Source organism: Gorilla gorilla, chromosome 12, assembly GCF_029281585.2.
Source record: "Gorilla gorilla gorilla isolate KB3781 chromosome 12, NHGRI_mGorGor1-v2.1_pri, whole genome shotgun sequence".
Lineage (NCBI taxonomy): Eukaryota > Metazoa > Chordata > Mammalia > Primates > Hominidae > Gorilla > Gorilla gorilla.
The window spans coordinates 130,462,073-130,480,400 of NC_073236.2; the positions used below are offsets into that span (position 1 = coordinate 130,462,073).

The 18,328-nt window shown below is 41.4% G+C and overlaps 1 protein-coding gene across 3 annotated transcripts in view; it reads right to left on the reverse strand.

Moving 5' to 3' along the window:
* CPSF3 (cleavage and polyadenylation specific factor 3) overlaps positions 1-18,328 on the reverse strand; it is a 48,115-nt gene that overhangs the window by 1,101 nt on the left and 28,686 nt on the right. For all 3 annotated transcript variants that reach the window (XM_004028810.5, XM_019021433.4, XM_019021435.2), the window contains 6 exons: positions 18,124-18,232; positions 15,907-16,005; positions 14,636-14,730; positions 12,066-12,153; positions 4,175-4,244; positions 550-646 (listed from right to left, as the gene is read on the reverse strand). In XM_004028810.5, coding sequence (XP_004028859.1) covers positions 550-646; positions 4,175-4,244; positions 12,066-12,153; positions 14,636-14,730; positions 15,907-16,005; positions 18,124-18,232 — 558 coding nt within the window. The remainder of the gene's footprint in view (positions 1-549; positions 647-4,174; positions 4,245-12,065; positions 12,154-14,635; positions 14,731-15,906; positions 16,006-18,123; positions 18,233-18,328) is intronic.

Here is an 18,328-nt window from a genome sequence, read left to right on the forward strand (position 1 = left end):
TATCATCCAGGCTGGAGTGCAGTAACGTGATCTTGGCTCACTGCAACCTCTGCCTCCCTGTTTCAAGCAATTCTCCTGCCTCAGCCTCCTGAGTAGCTGGGACTACAGGCACCTGCCGCCATTCCCGGCTAATTTTTTTTGTATTTTTTAGTAGAGATGGGGTTTAACTGTGTTGCCCGGGCTGGTTTTGAACTGTTTGGAAAACCCACTTGGATCTTGCTGGTGCAAACAGAAGAGCGGCTTCTTTAAAAAATGGAGAGTCAACTAGATGCCACACTCGAGAAGGGATGAGGTGAAGTAAGCTGTATTATGGAAGAGGACAGCAATGGAGTGGCATACACGGGAACCTTGTACTATGCAGTAACCCGGAAAAACACGGAAAACTTCAACCATAATAATATAAAAAGAACAATGTGAAAAAAATGTTGGAAACACTGGAAGCAAATGCCAATATGCAAAAGTAGACTGTTGAGTGTGACAGCACAGATTATTTATGCCTTCACTTTATTTCCCAAATGTCTTGAAACGTAGGAAAGAGCAGCTACATACCCGTGTCTCCAAGTTAAGGTTGGCAGTTTTCCCGTCCACTGTGACGCTAAGAATAGAGTCATCCTTTACACTTACACAGTCTTCTCCAAATATGTCCCTGAAAATAAGCAGAAATGCAGGATTAGTGAAAATGCCCAGCTTTATATATTTGAGGAAAAAATAAAACTGAAGATAGGTCCTAGTTCTAAAGTAGAATACTGTATTTACTTTTTTTCTTTTTTTTTTTTGAGATGGAGTCTTGCTCTGTTGCCCAGGCTGGAGTGCAGTGGCACAATCTTGGCTCACTGCAACCTCTGCCTCCCGGATTCAAGTGATTTCTCCTGCCTCAGCCTCCCTAGTAGCTGGGATTACAGGTGTGCACCACCACAGCCAACTAATTTTTGTATTTTTAGTAGAGTCAGGGTTTCACCATGTTGGCCAGGCTGGTCTTGAACTCCTAGCCTCAAGTGATCCACCTGCCTTGGCCTCCCAAAGTGTTGGGATTACAGGCATGAGTCACCATGCCCAGCCTGTATTTACTTTTGAGACAAGCTTATTTGCCTTGATACAGCTTATTAAGTTTATAAAACAGGGAAAATACACAGCTATTATTCAAGAATGATCTATTCAGCAGGCATCATGCTAGGTGGTTTATATACATTATCTTAACCTATAATTTTAGTAAGGATCCCCTTTTACATGTGAAGAAAACAAGACACAGAAGTTAAGTGATTTGCTTAAAGCCTCACAGCTAGTAAACAGCTGAGCTGGCATTCAAATCCAGGTATCTAGGTTTAAATGGCTCCCAAGCCCACTAGCTGTCCACTCCTACTTTAATTAAACTTGGTATTTATTGAGCATCTTCTGTGTGGCAGATTCCTTCTGTGCTAGCAGCTGGGGATAAAGAAGGCGCTAAGACATTGCTTCTGTCATCGAGAGAAACAGTTTTGATCATTAATTTCAACATCGTCCCCATTGGTACAGAGATATTAGGAAATAGCAGTCCACCAGCAGGCTGAATGCAGGTAAGAAAGGCAGGCAGTGACTCTAAACAACCCATGGACCATGGTCAGCCTAGGACAGTTAAGCACTGACAACACTGTATTAAGCTGGGGAAGCGGGGAGTGGGAATCAACTGCTTGCATCTTCAGGCAGTTACTGCTCATCATATGTGTGAATAAACTTAGGTGGGACCCTAGCACAAAGGAAAAGATTATATTTTATTTTATTTATTTATTTTGAGACGGAGTCTTGCTTGTTGCCCAGGCTGGAGTGCAGTGTCCCGATCTTGGCCCACTGCAACCTCTGCCTCCTGGTTTAAGCAATTCTCCTCCCTCAGCCTCCTGAGTAGTTGGGATTACAAGCACCCACCACCACACCTGGCTCATTTTTGTATTTTTAGTAGCGGTATTTTGGACGGGGTTTTGCCATGTTGGCCAGGCTGGTCTCGAACCCCTGACCTCAAGTGATCCACCTGCCTTGGCCTCCCAAAGTGCTGGGATTACAGGTGTGGGCCACCACACCCAGCCAAAAAGATTATATTTTAAACACAGAAGTGTATTCAAAAGGATAGGAAAAAAGGTTCCATTTTCATGTGATCCACTGTTGGCTCCTCTGAAGAAACCAACACATCTATCTACTCCTATCTAATCCTAAGTGTTTAAACAACTGGGGAAATAGCTGCATTTTTAAGGGTACGATTGGCTTTGAAGTTTAAGGACATGGGAACCTCCCATTCCTGGCCGAACGGAAGCTGTCTCATACTCCTGTTCCTCAGAGTTGAATAGTTCTGGTGTGTTTGTGGGAGGTGAGGGAGAGGGAGGGGAGGCGGGAGGAGTGGTATCAGGAGGACAGGGAAGAAGGCCAGAGTGAAAGTCCAGGGGAAGGGCCGCAGCCTCCCGCAGACTGCCCTCCCCACGGCTCCTGAGGACCAGCCACAGCAATGTGAACTTCCATTCTGCACCCTGACTGCAGCACGTGGGAGAGTGGGGCCAGTCCAGGGCCACACGGGTTTTCTATTCTTGTAGAGCCCCTGGGAACAGGGCCGCCAACAGAACTATTGTAGTCAAGTCCCTGGTCACCAACACCCACCTTCTACAATAGGGCTGTTTAACCTGGGGTCCCAGGATAGCCTGTGGGGAGGGGGTTGTCTAACCTCCTTGAAATCAAAGGTAAAACTGCATATATATGTGTGTCCCCTGCCCCTACCCCACAGCCTTACCTGACTGCCAAAGGGGTGAAGGATCTAAAAATGATTAAGATACTCAGACTTCAACGCTGGCAGACTTGAGCCCTCTGCAAAAACCAGTAAAATCTGTGGCCTTTTCAACGGCCATGGAAATAACTGTGCCTGCACTGTTGGCTGGTTTTGTATGAGGAATGCTCTTTAAAATAAAAATGACAACACAGAATACTGTTTTGAAGATGTATGACAACTTCTATAAACAAAGTCATCATTTAAAGTCTATCATTTTTTTTTTTAAAGCCACTAAACTGCTGCTTTAGTGGGCTGGGCACGGGGGCTCACACCTCTAATCCCAGCACTTTGGGAGACCAAGGCAGGTGGATCACGAGGTCAGGAGTTCGTGACCAGCCTGGCCAATATGGTGAAACCCTGTCTCTACTAAAAATACAAAAATTAGCTGGGTGTGGTGGGCATGCGCCTGTAGTCCCACTTGCTCGGGAGGTTGAGGCAGGAGAATCGCTTGAACCCGGGAGGTGGAGGTTGCAGTGAGCTGAGATTGTGCCACTGCACTCCAGCCTGGGCGACAGAGTAAGACTCCATCTCAAAAAAAAAAAAAAAAAAAAAAGGTTAGTGTAGAATTTTGGGGAAAGAAAGGAAGGAACAGAAATGTTAGCATAAAAGCCTTCTAAACTAGCAGGCCACCTTACTTTGTTAAAACGTTTCATGGGGCAAGGGCTCACATCTGTAATTCCAGCATTTTGGGAAGCCAAGGCAGGAGGATCCCTTGAGCCCAGGAATTTGAGACCAGCCTGGGCAACATAGGAAGTCCCTGTCTCTCCAAAAAAATAAAATTAGCTGGGCATGGTGTTGCGAGCCTGTGATCCCAGCTACTTGGGAGGCTGAGGTGGATTGCTCGAGCCTGGGAGTCAAGGCTGCAGTGAGCCAAGATCATGCCACTGTATTCCAGTCTGGGCAATGGAGCAAGACTCTATCTCCCAAAAATAAAAATAAAATAAAATAAAATAGAGAAATACTTAAAGTTAATTCATCGCTTACAGACTAAGAAGAGTCTAGAAGAACACCATTTTACAAAGAATTCACATTTAACAAGTAAATATATAAAATAATTCTTGAAGATACAGTGACATTCAGCTAAGATTTTTGACCTTGTCCTTGATGAGAATGTTTTAACGCTTGCTAACTGTACCAGCCCTGTGCCAGCATCCTGAAGCACTGTATTAAATGAAACACAAACGGCTGACCTAGCAGGTCACAGGTGAGTGCAGAGCTGGCAGGGAACGGTTCCAGCCCCTCTCTTTCCTAACAGAGAAGCAGGCCTCAGAGCATGGCAGTGGCCTAGTCAGAGCCACGCCCCAGTCCTTGAAGGAGTCAGAGCCGAATCCAGGGCTCCTTCCGGCCGCTGTCACTGTCTTGTTGAGAAATAATGGATGAAAAACTTACTGCAGCATGATCTCCAACCTCTTGCTGTAAACGTGCATTTCTAATTTTTTAGAAACCTTCTGTACTGCACCTGGGGAAAAAAAAAAAGCGACAGAGAGTTCAATTTCTAAATTCTTATTCAGAATAATTTCCAAATCAATAATCAGAATCTGGTTACTGATAAGTTAAAGTGATTAACTATGGAATCCTTAAAGTGACAAGCATGGATTTGTATTATTTGCCTGCTAAAGGAAATGGATATTTTCATCATTTAATTTCATGTTCTTTTTATGTGTATTTTAAAAAAATTTTTCTATTACATCTTTTCACCCTTTCTCCAATATTTCATGTTCTTATTAAAGAACCACAAAATGACACTTAATATTATTTTTAGTTTTATTTCCCACATTTCTTAAACTTTACATTTATGACCACGGGCAATTAACTCCAGGAATTCTAGAGACATATTCAAGCTCAAAGATCTGTGAAGTCTTTTATCTAAAATGTGATATAAATTTAGCTTTCTATTAGATATAATTATTTTAATAAAAATTAATATTTAAAATGACTTGCCCATTAAATTACTCAGCTTTCCTTCCAAAACAAATCTGACAGCTTGGGAAAATGGGCCCCCCTTAATCTGGAGTTTCAGGCATGCTCTGACCCCTCATTCAACAGCTCAGTGCATCACCAGTAGCAAAAGAGTGCAGAGCTCACAGTCTGGCACTTCCTCAGAAAGTTAAACAGTGAGCATTTGACCTAGTAATTCTACTCCTAGGTACAGATCCAAGAGAAATGAAAGCATATGTCTGCAGAAAAACTTACATCCAAATCTTCACGGTAGCACTATTCATAAAAGCCATAAAATAGAAACAACCGAAGTATCCATTAACAGATGAATGGATAAACAAAATGTGTTGTGTCCATACAATGGGAAATTATTTGGCCATAAAAAGGAGGGAAGTACCAATTTATGTGACAACACGGATGAACCTTGAACACAGCACAGTGAAGGAAACCAGTCATCAAAGGCTATATATTGTATGATTCCATTTATCTGAAACGCTGAGAACAGGCAAATCCAGGGAGGCAGGAAGTAGATTAGTGGTTGCTTTGAGTTGGGGAGAATATAGAGATTGGGGCATCATACGTAAGGGATATGGGGTTCTTTTTCGGAGGTGTGCATTTATTTATTTAGAGACAGGGTCTTGCACTGTTGCCCAGGTTGGACTGTAGTGGTATGATCACCGCTCACTGTAGCCTTAACCTCTGTGCTCTGGTGATCCTCTCACCTCAGCCTCCCAGGTAGCTGGGACTACATGCATGCATCACCATGCCCAGCTAATTTTGTATGTGTGTGTGCGTGTGTGTGTGTGTGTGTGTGTAGAGACAGGGTTTTAGCATGTTGCCCAAGTTGGTCTCAAACTCCTGGGTTCAAGCAATCTGCTCCCCTGGGCCTCCCAAAGTGCTGGGATTACAGGTGTGAGCCACCATGTCTGGCCTGGTGTGATGTAAATGTTTTAAAGTTGATTGTGGTGATGGTTGTACAACTCTGAATATGCTAAAACATCATTGAATTCTACACTTTATATGGATGAATTGTATGGTATGTGAATTACGTATCAATAATGCTGTTACAAAGAGTAGTGCAGAATTTTAAAATCCTTCAGACAAAACACACACACACACCCCATATATATGGATATTGTCATCATTTCATTTCATGTTCATAAAAGACTTCATTTTACAAAAGGGCTATCGGAATATAATGAAGAGAAGGCAACCTTGGTGGCATTTGATTTGGATTGAACAGACTAAGATAGGAAGTGAAGGCCAGCTGAGCTCTTAGAAGGATGGGGGGCCTTAAGGGTTGAAAGCTGGGCTGGCCCAAATGTGAAAATCTCACGTTTGGATGGGAAGAAGTCAGTTTGATAAATAATAAATATACATAACCAATTTCCTCTTTTATATATTTTTTATATATAAACGTGTGTGTGTGTGTGTGTGTGTGTGTGTGTATGATATGGGGGAAAATACCAGAAATAATCTTATGGCCTCACCTATAAACAGGAAAATATAATATAAGACTGTAATTTCTTTCTTCTTTTTTTCCTTAGAAAGAATGTCTTGCTCTGTTGCCCAGGCTGGAGTGCGGTGGTGCAATCATAGCTCACTGTAACCTTGAACTCCTGGCCTCAAGTGATCCTCTCATCTCAGCCTCTCAAGTAGCTAGTCCTGTAGGTGTGTGCTACCATGCCTGGCTAAGACTCTGTCATTTCAAAGAGACTTCAAAAATCATGATTTCTTCAATGCACTTTCAATTTCTCAGCCCAAGTAATTACTTTCTCATGTAACACTATGACTTTTTAAAATACTGTATCATGTAAGTGTAGCTTTATTAACTCACTTCTGCACTCCCACATACCTATTTCAATCTACTCTATGGAAAAGACTCAAATTGTCATTTCTCCTAAACTATTCTAGAATTCAAACCATACTTCATCTAATTCTTTTTAATTCGTGAATTTCAATTGTATATACAACTAACTACTCGCCTGTAATCCCAGCACTTTGGGAGGCTGAGAAGGGAAGACTGCTTGAGCCCAGGAGTTGGAGACCAGCCTTGGCAACATAGCGAGACCCCATCTCCATTAAAAAAAATAGTAAGCCCAGGTGCAGTGGCTCACACCTGGAATCCTAGCACTCTGGGAGGCCAAGGTGGGCAGATCTCTTGAGCTCAGGCATTTGAGACTAGCCTAGGCCACATGGTGAAACCCTGTCTCTATAAAAATAGAAAAATTAGCCAGGCGTGGTGATGTGCGTCTATAGTCCCAGCTACTTGTGGGGGCTGAGGTGGGAGGACCACTTGACCCCAGGAGGTCGACGCTGCAGTGAGCTGAGATTGCACCACTGTACTAAAGTCTGCAACACAGTGAGACCCTGTCTCAAAAAATAAAGTAAAATAAAAATAAAAATATAAAAAAAACACAAAAACAAAAAACTAACCAGGTGCTAGCCAAGAAAGCTATATAACAGAATTTTATACTTTAATTATAATCATTAGTTTTATTAATTACTAAAATAAGCACTTAATTGACATGTAAAAACAATCTCACAAAATATATTAAAAAATAAATATCTAGGCTATGAAACTATCAAAAGAAACTTTCCAAAGTTTACGTGTGTATATATATGTATATATATATTTGCAAATTCCTGCATTAATATTTAGACAAACTCATCAGACACGAGATCATATTAAACACAGAACTATACAATCAGACAGGTATACCTGTCCTTAGGTCTGTGTGTCAAAACAGGACACACACATGCTGAAAACAGGTGCCATGTAAAATTGAAGAATGTTATGGAATATAAAAACAAAATAATGTATTTTGAAAATATATAAGATTTCCCCTTTGGTTAAGAATGGGGACACATAAATTGTGGTTGGTTAGACACACACACACACACACATACACCACAGATACAAATACAAGTTGTGTTTCCAGAATCTGGACTGAAGTGTCAGGAGGCTAAGAAATGAAAAGGGAGAAAAATGCCATCAAGGAAGAATCGGATTGTTTCACAGAGGTGCCTTGAGAAGAGGGCAACTTTTTCTGTAAATGGCCAGATGGCATTCTAGGCTTTGTAAACCACAGGGTCGCTGTTGCAATGACTCAATTCTGCTGCTGTAGCAGGAAAGAGGCATCAGAGGAGATGAACCAGTGCGCACGGCTGTTTCGGTAACACCATACTTACCAAAGCAGGCGGGCTAGGTGTGGCTTGTGGGCCACAGTCGCTGACTCTGCTCTAAATGTGAAAATCCCAAGTTTGGATAGGAAGAAGTCAGTTCGATAAATAATAAATATACAGAATCAACTTCCTCACGAGCAGCATAAGTGTCACATGTACCAGTTCTTGCAATACTTGTCACCTTTGAAAGGAGCAAGTGCTACTTATTAAAACCTGTCACTTAGCCCCACAAGTGACAACTCTCCATGCTGACATATCACATACATACCCTGGATCATTATCTTAAAGTTCATCCTGTCTGTTCTCTTTCTGTCACCACTTACAACTAATCCAACAGGAAATACTGCTGGCTTTATTAGAACACCCCCAGAATCCAGCACTTTGCGATATCCCCATGACTTCCACCCTAATCTGAGCCACTGTCTGCCACCTGGATGACTGAAGAAGCTCCCAGCTGGAGCCTCTGCTTTCTTGCTTGCCCTCCTAACAGTACTTTCAGCAAGCACCACGGCAGTCCTTTAAAAACTCCGTCAGATCCTGTCTCAGCCCTGCTCAAAGCTCTGCAGCATAGCCTCATTTTACTCACACTGAAAGTCTGAGGTCCTTACAATGGCCAACAAGACCCTATGGGATCTGCCCAACTCCAAACCCTATCAGGAAGCCCTGGGACATGCCAGAATGTCAGATCCTTGGAGGGGGCAGATCTGTTTGCTTTGTTCACTGATGTTTCCTAAGCACTTCGAGGCATGCCTGCTGGGGAGCAGGTGCTCAGTAAACATCTGTCAAATGAATGTTAATGAAAATATGCAAACACTTCATCATCCCAGAGGAATATAAAACCTCATTCTCCATAAACTACAAAATGGGGAAGAACTAAGAAACACAAGGCACCCAGCCAGCTGAACAAATGCTAAATACACGGAACACACGGAAACAGCCCAGTTCTAACCTGCCTGCAATGAACCTCTGCTGAAATGGCCACAGGCTAACCAAAGGAAGGAATGTTTTTATTATTAGCATAAGAGGGATCACTAATAATATAGTGATAATTAATTTAAATTCAATTACTGCAGATCAGAGTAAAGGTACATTTCATTTTGGACCGGAGCATTAAGAGAAATAATCAAGATAAAGGCAAACCAACCTATGATAGGTCATGTATTCCTTCCCGTATAAAACACACATGAGCTATGTGGAGATTATCGGTCATACCACAGCACCTCTTGTTTCTCAGCATCACCACTAGGCAGAGCCCTCATCAGAACAGCCGATGACATCCTCACAACATCTCTGTGATCCCTCCTCTGCCACATGGAAAACAGGCTGGCAGAGCTCAGACACTGAACATCACCAAAGACCTTGTAGTCACACAACATCCTAACCGGCCTAAAAAAGTGCCATTTTTGCATAGAAACTTCATTTTTCAGAAAAGTATATCAATTTCTAATTAGTTGACTATATTACAAAAAAGACTTCGTTTTATAAAAGGACTATCAGAATATAGTGAAGAGAAAGCAGCCTTGGTGGCATTTGATTTGAACTGAACAGACTAAGATAGGAAGTGAAGGCCAGCTGTGCTCTTAGAAGGATGGGGGCCTTACAGCTGAAAGCTGCGTGGCCCAAAGCCTCGGGCGTGATTCTGCTCTCCGCACCTAACCCTCTTCCCTACGTCACCGTTCCTAACTTCTGCACCACTACTTACTCATGATCTTTTAAAAGATCCTCCTAGGCCCGGCACGGTGGCTCAAGCCTGTAATCCCAGCACCTTGGGAGGTCAAGGCAGGTGGATCACGAGGTCAGGAGTTTGAGACCAGCCTGACCAACATGGAGAAACTCCGTCCCTACTAAAAATACAAAAATTAGCCGGGCATGGTGGCACACGCCTCTAATCCCAGCTACTCAGGAGGCTGAGGCAGGAGAATCGCCTGAACCCGGGAGGCAGAGGTTGCAGTGAGCCGAGATGGTGCCACTGTACTCCAGCCTGGGCGACAGAGCAGAGGCTCCATCTCTAGATAAATAGAAAAAAAAAAAAAAAAAAGATCCTCCTTCCCACCCTGCACACCTTTATTTTTACCACCTAAGATAAGACAAAAACAATTTTTTTTTTTTTTGAGATGGAGTATTGCTCTGTCACCCAGGCTGAAGTGCAGTGGTGTGATCTCTGTTCACTGCAACCTCTGCCCCCGAGTTTCAAGCAATTTTCACCCCTCAGCCTCCTGAATAGCTGGCTGGGATTACAGGCACCTGCCAGCACCCCTGGCTAATTTTTTTTGCATTTTTAGAAAAGACGGGGTTTCACCATGTTGGCCAGGCTGGTCTCAGACTCCTGACCTTAAGGGATCCACCCACCTCAGTCTCTCAAAGTGCTAGGATTACAAGTGTGAGCCACCGTGCCCAACTGTAAGAGAAAATTGACAATTGCATTTTTTCTGTCAATATGTTTGTACCCCAGGATTAAGACTGTGACACTGAGCATCATGTAAGAGTCTCGCGGCATTCTGCTGTGGCTTATATAAATGCGTTGTGGCTTATATATATGCACAGCTGTCTCCTGTGTTACATGCACATGGGAGGAGCCATTTCCCATGAGTTAATTCAACTAAAACAAGTTATCAAATGATGTCCAAATGATCATTTTTACAATTACTGAAAGCAAATTCAAATGCTTACCAGTGACTCAAATGAATAACAGATTTAGATTGTCTAAGTATTTATTTGTTTGTATTATAGATACAGCATAAGAAATGAATTACAAAGTAGTCTGCTAAACATTTTTCTCATGAAATCAAAGAACTAACTAACTATATATTTTCAAGGAACAATAATATTCTCTGAGAGCCCAGGATCTAATGGTGTGTGAAGGGTAAAGGCCGAGGCTTCCCAGAATACTTCCCGTATGGTCACTTCCCCCAGCACAGCACACAGGACTACTCCATATGCCGGAGACTCACAGCTCAAAACATGTAAAGAGCTGGGTACAGTGGCTTATGCCTGTAGTCTCAGCCACTCAGGAGGCTGACATGAGAGGATCATTTGAGCCCCAGGCATTTGAGAGCAGCCTGGGCAACAAAGCAAGACTTTGTCTCAAAAAAAAAAAAAAAAAAAAAAAAGAAAGAAAGAAAGAAAAAAAAAGACATATATTATGCTGACTTAAGTATAAAATAGAATCAAAGAAGTAACACAAAAATATCTTCACTGTTTTCTCTGGTTGAAAATTGTCCCATAGGGAGATTCAATTCTATTCAACAAATTTTATTAAACATGAAGATAGTAGCATATCTTCCTAATCTACTGGCTCAATTCATCAATATTTTGAAATTTCTGACTCAATTATTTTTATTACTTTTTATTTGTTTATTTTTGAGACAGAGTCTTGCTCTGTCGCCCAGGCTGGAGTGCAGTGGCATGATCTCGGCTCACTGCAAATTCTGCCTCCTGGGTTCACGCCATTCTCCTGCCTCAGCCTCCCGAGTAGCTGGGACTACAGGTGCCCGCCACCACGCCCAGCTAATTGTTTGTATTTTTAGTAGAGACGAGGTTTCACCGTGTTAGCCAGGATGGTCTCGGTCTCCTGACCTTGTGATCTGCGCGCCCGGCCTGACTCAATTATTTTTAAGAGGACTGTTTCTAAAAGGATTTTATCTTAGTCTTAACTGCAGCCAGGTTTTTGCAGTATGAGTGAAGAGCCAGGACAAAAATAAGCAAAATACTAACAACATGCATTGCTGTGTGTATTTTGTATCTTAAAGATTACATAGAAATGATCAAGTTTGTTAGGAGTCTATGTACTGCTTTTTAGTTCACAGAAACATAAGAAAAATGAAAGAAAGGATAAAAATGAGTGGCTGGGTGCAGTGGCTTACACTTGTAATCCCAGCACTTTGGAAGGCTGAGGCGGGCGGATCACGAGGTCAGGAGTTCAAGACCAGCCTGACCAACACAGTGAAACCCCATCTCTACTAAAAATACAAAAATTAGCTGGGTGTGGTGGCAGACATCTATAATCCCAACACCTTGGGAGGCTGAGGCAGGAGAATTGCTTGAACCTGGGAAGCGGAGGATGCAGTGAGCCGAGATCGTGCCACTGCACTCCAGCCTGGATGACAGAGCTAGTATCCGTCTCCAAAAAAAAGGATAAAAATGAACGAACTCTTACCTTTTCTTATTTTGGGATTTGACTGAACTTCCAATATCACAGTTGTTACTGTATCTGCATACATATCATTAGAAGGGTTTGCCAGCCACTGGAAAGCAAAAGGCAGAATTAGGAAGTGACCTACCTATAGTGACCAACCACAAAGGCTACAACTACAACCCACCAAACCATGGACTGTACATATGGAACTACTGCTTCTAGCATTTTCAATGAAATTAACTGACTCATTGTTTACTGAAATTAATAATACTATACTCCTCTAATTTTCTGTAAACAAAAGTAAATGGTACTGAGCACCTCCTTTTGACACAGTGTTTTATAGGCATTATCATTTAATTTTCATAACAGCATGATTAATTTCATTTTATAAAAGAGAAAACTGACTTAAAAGTAACTTACACAGGATAATTACTCGTGCTGGCACTGAACTCAAATTCCTAATGCTTATATTTAGTATAGTATATGACTACAGACAGAATGCAAAGAGGGTAATTTTTTTTTTTTTGAGATGGAATTTTGCTCCCGTTGCCCATGCTGGAGTGCAATGGCGTGATCTTGGCTCACTGCAACCTCTGCCTCCCAGGTTCAAGTAATTCTGCTGCCTCAGCCTCCCAAGTAGCTGGGATTACAGGTATGCGCCACCACGCCTGGCTAATTTTATATTTTTAGTAGAGACAGGGTTTCTCCATGTTGGTCAGCCTGGTCTCTAACTCCCGACCTCAGGTGATCCGCCCACCTCGGCCTCCCAAAGTGCTGGGATTACAGGCATGAGCCACCGCGCCTGGCCAAGAGGGTAATATTTTTAAATATTTACTTTTGCTTCTCACACTAAGCCTCAGATCCCCTGGCTTTTGTTCCTAGGGTAAACAATCTCTGACATGTTTACCCTAGGAACAAAAATATATTATCTACTATGTATGTATAAATGAATGAATGAATGAATTATAGAGGCAGGGTCTTGCTGTATTACCCAGGCTGGTCTTGAACTCCTGGGTTCAAGTGATCTGCCCACCTTGGCCTCCCAAGGTGCTAGGATTACAGGTGTGAGCCATCATACACAGCCTCTAATAGTATTTGGTAGAATGAGCTAAATTAATGTCTCCAATAACTTCCCCCTTTTTCTGATATTAACATTTTATATATTGTTCTATGTAACTTCATGTTTATAGATAACTACTCCTTTTCACACTTTCTTTCTTTTTTTTCTTTTGAGACAGCGTCTCGCTCTGTCACCCAGGTTGGAGTGCAGTGGCGTGATCCTGGCTCACTGCAACCTCTGTTTCCCAGATGCAAGTGATTCTCCTGCCTCAGCCTCCCAAGTAGTTGGGACTTTAGGTGCCTGCCACCACGTCTGGCTAATTTTTGTATTTTTAGTAGAGACGGGTTTTCACCATGTTGGCTAGGGTGGTCTCGAACTCCTGATCTCAGGTGATTCGCCTGCCTTGGCCTCCCAAAGTGCTGGGATTACAGCTGTGAGCCACTGGGCCTGGCCTGACACTTTCTTTAGTTGCTTTTAGCCTTATGAATCAAATTTAGACTTAAATCACAGAATTGTATTGGGACCAAAGCTGACAAATCTTTTTTGTTTTAAAAATAGAATGTATGTGAGGCGGGTGGATCACCTGAGGTCAGGAGTTCACCATCCTGGCCAATGTGGTGAAACCCCATCTCTAACTAAAAATACAAAAATTAGCTGGGCATGGTGGCATGCACCTGTACAGTCCCAGATAGTCAGGAGGCTGAGGCAGAAGAATCGTTTGAACCTAGGAGGTGGAGGTTGCAGTGAGCTGAGATCACACCACTGCACTCCAGCCTGGGTGACAGAGTAAGATTCTGTCTCAAAAAAAGAAAAAAAAAATTAGAATGTATGAATGAAATAGTTCACCATCTACCTTGGCAATTTATATACAATTCTACCTTGGGGCATAGCAGTAGACAAGGTACCTCCCTGGACTATTCAATGATAGGACTCATTTTGAAAGTCCTTCTTTAAACTTAATAGGTGCCAATCTATCAAAATCAACCATGCAATTCCTTTGGTATCTGTCTTCCAAACTCCACAAGGTGGAGTTTAAAATTCTAATAGGAACCATATCACTTAATTTAATAATTTCTATCCTTTCCAGATTTGGGTCACTTTATTGTTGTTTATTTGAATCTTCAAAATTCTGCTCTTTTAACGAGTGGTACCTAAGTTTGTTTTAAATTAACAGAATTAAATTTTTACCTTAAGAATTGTAAAACCTTCTGATATAACTAAAGACATCCTGGAGTACCACAAAATCAGGTAAGACTTATAGGAAAGGACTATATTTATCACACATACTAAATAAGAACCCTTAATTTATTATTAGGTTTTTTTGTGACTACATAGAAAATGCTCAGCTACTTAATTATACTTAATGCTGATCCTTAAAACACACACACACACACACACACACACACACACATATACTTTCCAACAATATTCTTTTTCTAATTGGGAAGAAACTAATTTTCTCTACAATTGTTCATGAACTCTTTTTAAAACTTTTCTCCCCTCATTGTTTAGGTAAATGATCTTTTCTTACTTCTAATACCACCATGCCTGGTTCTTGTATTACAGTAATATTTTTGAACACTTTCAGAGCAGGTTTTTCTTGAATTTCTAATTCTTCCACATCACCTGAAAGAAAGACGTACTATAAGATGTATATACTTTTCTGATAATCTTCCAGAGACCATTCATTTGTTTATAGAGACAGCTAAAATAAAGCAGCTACACAATTAAAAAGTTAGTAACTCATTTGTATAGTCAATTTTTAAACAGCAAAGTACAGCAACGGAAAGGTCTGAACATGTATTGCAAACATTCAACTAGATAGCATTTACCCTGGACATCAAACATTTTATCAGTAGCAAACTTAAGTGATGCTCAAACATCTATCTTTTGTATACAAGAGATTTAGCCTTCTACTAGCATCTTAACATATAACATAAAATTTGTCAATTGTTGCCAACTAGTTTCATCTACCTTCTGTCTTTGTAAGCTTCAACATTCCACAGCGGAATTCTATTGTTGAAGAGACTTTTCTGGTCTTTCTAGCATCCTCTTAATCAAGGACAGTTCAGACATATTTTATTAACCTTCTATGTTATGACAGATTATCCTAGTGCAAGGTTCCAAGGTTTAAAAAAAAGATTCTTTCTACTGGCTTATTTTATGGTGGTACTTCATAAGTCATGAAGAGTGTTACTGATGGAGAATGTATTTTGTAATATGAAGTATTCTTGCTCTATCAGAAAGTCTACACCTTTTAATTTAGTCACAGCCCCTCATGATGTTAATATACAAAATCTTGAACTCAAATGGTCTAATAATGAAAGCAGACTAGGTTTATTTTCTCACTGGCCTTTGGCCAGTGGTCATGAACTCTTATAAAACCTGCTGTATAGACTGGTATCAATAGAACCAGAAAAATTATTTTCACTGATCAAAGAAAAGAAACAGATAAAATTTTAGGTATGGTCAAGTAAAATAGATTTCAAACATAAGGAACAAAGACTACTAAATTTTAAGTGGGTCAAAGATAAGTATTATGGAATTAAAAAAAAATTTGAGTATATTTTGTTTTTAAATTTTTTTTTAAGTTTTTATTTTTTTCCCAGGACCGTCAGGCAAGAATATGAGTGTATTTTCTAAAATTTCACATAAAGGCAATAATAACATGATCATATATATTAATAAAACTTACACAATTCTGAGACAATTATCAAAATTAAGTAACATTCTTTTCTAGATAGAAAATTATCTTACTAAAAGACAGAAAACAGTGAAATTAATTTCAATACACACACACACCTGTCAATTTCTGCAGCTGGTAATAGAGCAAATTAAAGGGACCAGTATATGGAATGGCTTGGGTCTGCTTCACAGTGCTCATGGCCAAGTCAGTATAATCTGAAGAGAAAATTAGAATAGACTTGAAGAAATACTAGTCCTACAAAACACATACCAGGAGCAAAGAAAAAAGAAATAAAAGCAAAGTAAATGTGAACATGTTTTTCAGAAAGCTAACAAGATGCTCCTTAATTTGGTACCACCTTACATTTACCCACTGATCTCCCTATGTCCCTACCTCTCCCCTTCAGTTAACTTCTGCTCCAGCTGTAAGAAAGCACCTTATGGCCAGGCGCGGTGGCTCATGCCTGTAATCCCAGCACTTTGGGAGGCCGAGGCAGGTGGATCATGAGATCAGGAGTTCAAGACCAGCCTGGCCAAGATTGTGAAACACCGTCTCTACTACAAATACAAAAATTAGCTAGGCGTGGTGGCGCATGCCTGTAGTCCTAGCTACTCGGGAGGCTGAGGCAGAGAATTGCTTGAACCCAGGAGGCAGAGGCAGAAGTGAGCCGAGATCGTGCCACTGCACTCTAGCCTGGGCAACAGAGCAAGACTCCATCTCAGAAAAAAAAAAAAAAAAGCACCTCATGTCCCCAAACATACCAGGTTCTTGGATGCCACAGAGCTGGTATGCCAGCTGTCATCTGCCTTCTTTCCTTGGTAACTCCCAACAATCTTTCACCACCTGGCACAAGGGCTGCCTAATTTACAAAGCTTTTTCCAGCTCCTGAGGTGCACAGTTTCTCTTCACATACTTATCATGAGCTTCTATATGCCACTGAGCAATACTGGGATTAGCTCTTCCCAAGACTGCTTCCCTCATTAGACAGATTTCAAGGGCTGGGACTATGTGGCATAAGAGTAAGAGCTCGGGCCCGGCGCAGTGGCTCACGCCTGTAATCCCAGCACTTTGGGAGGCCTAGGCAGGTGGATCACGAGGTCAGGAGATCGAGACCATCCTGGCTAACACGGTGAAACCCCGTCTCTACTAAAAATACAAAAAATTAGCCAGGCATGGTGGCAGGCGCCTGTAGTCCCAGCTACTTGGGAGGCTGAAGCAGGAGAATGGCATGAACCCGGGAGGTGGAGCTTGCAGTGAGCAGAGACGGCACGCCACTGCACTCCAGCCTGGGCAACAGAGTGAGACTCCATTTCAAAAAAAAAAAAAAAAAAACAGTATAAGAGCTCACTAACTCAGAATGAAGGCACAAGTCAGACAGTGACCTATGATGCTATAAAAACTGACAGCAGGGCAATCTCACAGGTAAATACCTCACCACTGCTGCTATTTCTTTCTTTCTTTTTTGAGACAGAGTCTCGCACTGTTGCCCGGGTTGGAGTGCAATGGCATGATCTCGGCTCACTGTAACCTCTGTCTCCCGCATTCAAGCAACTCTCTTGCCACAGCCTCCCAAGTAGCTGGGACTACAGGCACATGCCACCACACCCAGCTAATTTTTGTATTTTTAGTAGAGATGGGGTTTTACCATGTTGGCCAGGATGGTCTCGAACTCCTGACCTTGTGATCTGCCCACCTCGACCTCCCAAAGTGCTGGGATTACAGGCGTGAGCTACTGCACCCCGCCCAATTTTTCATTTTTCTCTACAATGAGCTTCAATTTATACACACACATTAGAGGCATCAGTTATATAGTTGGTGTTACTTATTTGGATGTTGAAAGTTTCAATGTAATGAAAAAATTAGGCTTTACATTAATACTTTTTTGCTTTTAAAGAAATTATACAAGTTTTTGTTCCTACTCCTTTTGGAATGGTGAAGGAATACAAAGGCCCTGCAAGTGATGTAAAGGTCATAAAAAACTGAAATGCTTATGCAAAAGTCATAAAAACCAAACGGCTTCTCTGGGGAATCCAAAGTCACTTCAGAAAATAAAAGCCCACCAGTCTGTTGTAGAGGGTAGAAAACAAGGTGAACTCAGAAATGAACTTATGTTTCCAAAGATGAAGGAAATGATTTCACCAATAATTTCAATCTTTCAGTAGTTCATGGGAGGTGTTTTTCTCTCCCCACAAAGCTAATTAGCTAACTTGCCCCATTCCTTTTTTATTATTTGTCTATTACATAACATTAGGCCACAGGGTGAAGAGAAGTTTTCATAGATTTTCTTTCAGTGCTAAGGTGAAGTTGGATTTGACATTTAATAGTATACTTACTGGACAGGTCGCAAGGAGAAAGTATGTGATAATTAAAGTTTCTTTTAACAAGTATTCCTGAGACCCGCTGGCCTTGTTCTGGTTTTTTGTCTGCTAAAAATCCCATAACCTGTAAAAAAAAAAATACTTGAAGAAAATAGAACCTGGTAAAATGCAGTTTTTCAGGTAATAAAATGCAGTTCATCATAATGAAGACCATAACACC